Here is a 6,872-nt window from a genome sequence, read left to right as displayed (position 1 = left end):
CTCTCTCCCTCAAAACTAATCAAATACACCATCAAATGACTCCAAAATGCTCTAGTGGACAACACATGGCTTGCGCATTCCCCACGCTATGAAATAATAATGTAATATTACGAGACAGAGTTGTTTTGAAGCCAAATGCAGAGCCGGAACTACATTCCAGACATACAGTACTTGCTGGGCGAAGTGATTTCAAATAGCGTATGATTAGTGCAGTTACTCCCGTCATCAAAACAACAAGTTTGTTAAGAAGAAGCCAGAATATACAGAGGCAGAGTTACAGGTTTTGGAAGAAGAGAGAGCAAGAAGAGAGGCTGAGGCTGCCGAGCAACCAGGGGCTGAGGGGAGACCCAGAGCCAGTGGTGTAAATGTGGGGCTTACTGGCCACTTTATTAGGTGGGTCAAAGACGTGGCATGTCAATTCTGGTGTCCCAAGCATATTTATAATGTTAAAAATATATAAATATTTCAAAACACTACATTATGTTACTCAACTCTCCCCTCTTTACTTACTCATATGAGTATTCACTATAAGAAATGAAAATTTAAGGAGCTATTGAGCTCAAAAGTACCAAACAGTCCTTCCTGGGTAACGTCCCCGCTTAAATCTAAGTACTAAAATATGACAAAAATGTCAGAAATCTTAATAAAAGCATTAATTATCTACTGGGGCATAATTGTGTTAATGTTTGCAATGACATCTGCAAATATGGTAACAATGCTCAGCTTATTTACATTTTAACGCAAGAAATACTTTTGTCTCCATATTTGGATTTCCATAATGTCCTTCCTGGGTAACAGACTATAGTGGCTATATATTACCATATTTTGATTTGGATAGTCATGTGACAGACTGTTGTATCAGCCACAAGATTCTGAAGGACCCCCAAAACACATTACAAGGTCAAAAAGTCTCTCTTAAAATGTTGATATTTTGACCTTTTCGGTCACTGGTGTGTTATGTCCTCAAATCATGTGTCTTTCTGGATAACGCTAATAAAACATTTATGATGTTTATATATTTAAAAACTACCTATTTCATGTGAAATATGACATTGATGTGTTGAAGTTTAAGTTATAGTTTTCCACAGTAGGCCTAGTTAAAGCCTGATTATAAAGGGAAAATTGTGTTTTTGTCCTTCCTGGATAATGATATGTCCTCCCTAACAGAGGACATGTCCTCTGTTATCCAGGGTGGACATGTTTATCAATACAGATTTGTATTAGTATCTGTAGCTTTTTAGGCATTGACTTGATATTGTTATATTATATTAATAACAATATTATGTTTTTTTTTTTTTTAACTTTTATGGCATTTTCTGTTATTTATCTTGAATTCATCTGATTCAATGAACAAAGGCCATTATCATAGATTTTTGTGAAGTTTTTGTCCAAAAATGAACCAATAATAATGCTATAATCTAATATTTCATTTTTTTAATAAGGTTTTAGTATAGCTTTTGATGTTTCAGGTTCAGTTTTGTTCTTCAAGATGCCCCTGTCTAATAAGGAGAGGCAGAGACTATACAGGGCCAGGAAGAATGCTGATCCACAAGCTAGAGCTGAGTATCTTGAGGAAAAGAGAGCAAGGTATTGTGATTTAGCAGTGAAGGCAGATCAGTAAAAAGGAAAAAATTATCAAAATAGGTTTACACTCATTGCAAAAGGCTTAGATGTTTTAGTTAACCCTCCTGTTATGTTGTGGGTCAAATTGACCCGTTTCAAAGTTTAAGAACACAGAAAACATGTTTTTATTAAGTTTTGGAGCATGAAACCGTTTCTGCTGGACTTGATTAATGTAATGAACATGTAAATGTAAAATGACTACTGACACGGCAGTGATAATGGAGGAAGGGTAAAAATATCACATTTCTTGCAAATCGAGACACAAGAGAAGAGAATGACAGCCCAGGAGGCTCTGGAACATATCCTTGATCAGGATAGTGAAGTTGAGGAGGAATTGTCTGAAAATGAAGATGATCTTGAGATGAACTCTGATCATGAGGATTGAAATTTCAGACCATCAACTCCAAGAGAAACATTCATATCAAAAAATGGCCAAAAAGAATATTGAATGCCTCATTTTTGCCAGTGTACTAAAATAAATCAGTTTGAAAGTTATTTTTTAATGAAAAATGAGTGAATTCTCATAAGTAAACCCTGGAGCACTGGTGAAACACTTGATTACATTAAATAATGATTACATTAATGTCAATTGAGCTAACGATAATGTTTATAGAGAAAAATATATTTACCTCCGCCAAGGAGGTTATGTTTTCGCCGGCGTTGGTCTGTTTGTCTGTTTGTCTGTTTGTTCGTTTGTCTGTTTGTTTGTCTGCAAAAAAACTCAAAAAGTTATGAACGGATTTTGATGAAATTTTCAGGAAAGGTGGATAATGGGAGAAGGAACAGATGATAAAATTTTGGTGGTGATCGGTTGAAGCAAAGTGGATAAAATAAATCAAATCTATGGTCTGACAGCCTCAGCAGCAATTAAGACGCTGAAAATAGCGCCATCTGGTGGCAGGAAAGCACGTCTTGTTCTACTTGCTAAATATTGTTGTAATTCTAAAGTTGAAATTAATGTTCTGCTTTGGAAAAAAGAAAGTGAAAAATACAAAAAAACATTATATTCTGTGTTGGTACAAAATAAAAACGAAGTAATACACCACNATGATAATTACTTTGAAATCTTGCAGTATGTCATTCCGGGTAACAGCATGTCATTCCGGGTAACAATGACACAGTCAAGTAATTTAACCCAGATTTTCATGTTATATTACTCAATTATGTTTCTTGAGTTGAGGATACAATAACAACCCTTTTACCTTTACTATAAAACATTTTAAGACATTTTTAGCCAATTTGATTTATTTTCAATTTTCAAATCCTTATTCGTCTTCGACCCAGGTACACCTGTGCAATATAAATATAGAGTACGCCTCAAAATAATCAGCGGAACACGGGGAGAACATGCTAACTCCACACTCATAAATCACCACAACTCCTGAAGGAACAACAACATAAAATGTTCCCTAGCAGTCTGTTTATTCCCAACAATGAGAAGTAATGCCAGTCACTTCACTATATGCTTTGGGCAAGCACTTATCCATAACATAACCACAACAACATTTGCATTTTAGCCTCATTTACCATGCTTGGGTTGTAGGCTAATGTTACTCAACATGGAGGTAACGTTACAGCAGAGAGATTGCTGAGCAAAATACACAACGATCACTTACCACGTCTGCTCGTTTTGTGATGCTGACAGATGGTATGACAGTATCTTTCAAGAAAAGTGTTTGAACCATTCCTGAGCTTCTGCGCTCCATCCTTTCAGCGTAGTCCTCCGGTAAAAAATGGCAGGAGCACACAAACATTTTCCGGACCATTTCCACAGGCGTGTTGGGGTCGCTGTCCAGCACAAATAGCCATTGTTTCATCCTGTCCGTATTACTGGTTGGAACTACATGAAACTTCACTTTGCTCCATGTCTTCGGCTTGTTACTGCAACCTTTTACAATACATGTGTAAACCGTTATTTACAAAAACACTTGTAAACTTTCCTCAAACCTTCTGGTGTGTCCAGCTGACGATACCGCAAATGGCTACAAGCAATAACAACGGCACTGTCTCAGCTGCGCACGGTGTCACTCCGCCCAGTGGTTTACTCAATAAAGTAGTTCAGAGTATTTGCTTCATGTTTCGTAATGTTACTTAATTATACATTATTATTTCATAGCGTGGGGAATGCGGAAGCCATGTGTTGTCCACTAGAGCGTTCTGGAGTCATTTGATGGTGTATTTGATTAGTTTTGAGGGAGAGAGGGACCTGTACCGTTCACCTCCATTTCAGCGGGCAGCTCTGCCCCACCGATCTCAGAACAGCACGCACTGACAATTAAAGGTAATGTACCTACTCATATGACCATAGGGATTACGGCAATAGGCGAATTTGCCAAAATGTTGAACTATCCCTTTAAGGCAGTGAATGATCATTCTGTCTTATTTAATCCCTTCATCACTGTGTTTATTGGTTGAATTAATGACTGGAGGCAGCAGTAGCTCAGTCCATAGGGACCTGGATTGGGAACTGGAGGGCACAACTGTAGTAATGATTATGTGCACAACTTCCAGTGAGATAGCGGAAGTAGCAGTAAGCTAGTTAGTCCCATAGACTGTCTGTGGTTCGTCCCAGTGGCTACTCTTGGTGGCTAACCGCCAACGCTGGTTCTTTTCGAAAGTAATTTGCCTTCAGTTTAGCAAATACTAATTTATTTTTTAACAAATATCTGACTAATGTTAATGTAGCATTTTCTAAAACGTTGTTGCGTAGCTCTGGTACCTATTGCACTGTCTGTGTCTGTAATGACTAACAACCAGTCTAAGCTAAATTTTTGTCTTCAGCAACTGTGTGTTGAACATGTAACCAGAACAAAAAGTGATTGTTCCTGTTGCCAAAGGTACCATTGATATGAGAAATAAAACCACAAGAGTTTCACCAGACATAGCGAAAAAGTATCAAATCAGAATGTGCAGAAGAGAATGACACCTCGACTGACAGGTCCATCACTCAACGTCAGTACATGATATCCTTGTCTTTCCCCCTCTGACTTCCACTCAACGTCAGTACATGATATCCTTGTCTTTCCCCCTCTGACTTCATTCTCAACCTACATTAGAAAATTGCTCGTTATAAAATAAACTCAGCAACATACCTTGAAATATGTATTTAGTCATTAGGGCTGAGAATGTGTCACTGATTTACCGTACTTCTTTTTTTATCATATTACAAAATGAATGCCAAAAGTTATTTCTTTTACTACTACTTTATATTACTGTTACTGAAGTCTGTTGCTAAATTCAGCATCATGTTTGCTCAGAACAGTTTTTAATAAATCAGAAGTTAAAACAACGTGTAAACTGCGTGGTTAGCGCAGACAAGAGGATTAGCTTGGAAACATCACATAAATCCCCTTTACACAGAACTACAGTTAATACTGATTTATGTGTTAGTATCTCTTAATAAGTCATTATAAATCATAATTTATCTTTAGAGGGAGCAGAAGCTTGGGCTATGTCAAAGTTAACAATATTTTAACGGTGCGAGCTAATTGCTAGCATGCTCGGTTGAAAAGGGAAAAAAAAACAATGCTTTGAGATGGCTGTCAGTGATGGCAGAGGTATGATCACATAATCCCATTTGAGCTATAACAGGTGGTGTGTTCCACGTTTTATTTCCCAGTTGCTCTTGGAAAGAAGAATAGAATACTGTAAACAAACTGTTACCATTGGAAATCGCCAGTTTTCGGTTCAACGTCGGAAGTCAGGCACATATTTTGCGCAAGGGATCATGGGGCCAGGAATAAGGTGGATAGGTCCTGTTTGTGCACGTGTGTGTATTTCGGGCCTGTGTGTATATGACAACAGAGTGAAAAAACTGAATTTCCCCTTGGGGATGAATGAAGTGTATCTTCTTCTTCTTCTAAAACCCGCTGACTTTTACCTTCTTTTGCTCCTCATAGGTGACTGATATCACTAAGCCGGTGTGTGAGCTGCTCAACCTGCAGTCCAACTGCTCTGATAACTGCGTGTTATCGATGTGGGAGATCTCTGTTCAGGTGACTGATGGTGCTAATGGGACGGGTGTCGACCGTATTACCCTTAGACAAGGCAACGGGACCTTGAACACCAGCTTGGCCACTGACAATGAGAACATAACCCTGGTTTCCTACAGTGCGTCTTGCTGTTCACCTGCTGTGGAGCTGGTGGTTGTGGATCGGGTGGGTAATGTAGCCACATGTTTCTACAGCGCCACAGTAGCAGTTGTTGAGTCTTTGTCTACCAGAGCTGCTCAGTCTTTTCTTCTTTGCCTTAGCATCACGGTCCTGGGGCTCAGTTTAACATTTTAACTTGGGGTCAACTGAGTGCTTACATGTTAGTGTGGGGGTGAGATACATTTAAAAATGTGCTTTTGGCTTTGGAAAATAAACTACATGCTCTATTGATCCTATAATAATAAATAAAGTACATGTTTTGCTCAACCAACACTCGAAAACTGAAAAAATATGTAAACAAAAAGCTTGAAATAAGGATTATTACATATTACATGTATAACATTTTGTATCAGAGCTGGAACCTTGAAACACAACCTTTACAATGGACAGTACCACGGTAAAATTGATAATACCATCCATTACTATCACTCTACCACAGTAGGTCTTTGTAAAGGAACATTCAGTTTTCACTGAAACCATCTGAGAGAGGTTTAATTCAACATTATGGTTATGTTGGAGGGTGTTGTTTGATTGCGTTGTTGAACTGTACTGCATTACACACATAGGTGTTTATAATTTTTGGTGTAGCTAAGTTGATTTAGTCAGGGGAACCTAATAATCTGGCTCGTGAGTGCGTGTACAACTTGGTGAATCATACCACTGTAAAACAATGTTGAAATCTTTAAGCTATGCGATATTAACAACATTGGTGGTAGTGTAAAACCTTTAAAGGGTTAATGGGGTTGTGAATATATTAATGTCAATTTAATTATGTTATCTCAATCAAGGATCATTCATGTTGTCAGTACTACTGATGTTAAATTGTGGAATAGGGTTCTGTGTTAGCCTGAGTGTCAGACTGAAGTTCCCAGAACCTTCAGTCTGACATGGCTTCCATTGAAGGCGATTTACAAGGGGGAGGGAATTTGATTTTTCGCTAACCAATCAGTGGAGATCAACGACTCACCCAGAATCTGACGTCATTAGTATCCATGCATCGGGGGTGCCGAAAACAAGCGAGCATTGCCCGTTTAAAATGTCTCCGTCGTCGTGCACGCCCAGCTGCATCGCCGTTAAATCCAGTTTAGCAGCTTCCTT

General features: G+C 38.4%; 1 protein-coding gene across 1 annotated transcript in view; it reads left to right on the top strand.

Annotated features, from left to right (window-relative positions):
- The window catches only part of LOC126388100 (von Willebrand factor A domain-containing protein 7-like), a 19,639-nt gene that overhangs the window by 9,287 nt on the left and 3,480 nt on the right, over positions 1–6,872 (top strand). Inside the window, exon 11 of the mRNA XM_050040991.1 lies at positions 5,523–5,780. Coding sequence (XP_049896948.1) covers positions 5,523–5,780 — 258 coding nt within the window. The remainder of the gene's footprint in view (positions 1–5,522; positions 5,781–6,872) is intronic.

This window comes from Epinephelus moara, chromosome 3, assembly GCF_006386435.1.
Source record: "Epinephelus moara isolate mb chromosome 3, YSFRI_EMoa_1.0, whole genome shotgun sequence".
Classification (NCBI taxonomy): domain Eukaryota; kingdom Metazoa; phylum Chordata; class Actinopteri; order Perciformes; family Serranidae; genus Epinephelus; species Epinephelus moara.
Note: the sequence above shows the minus strand (reverse complement) of the source record. Positions and strands in the feature narration are given on the sequence as shown.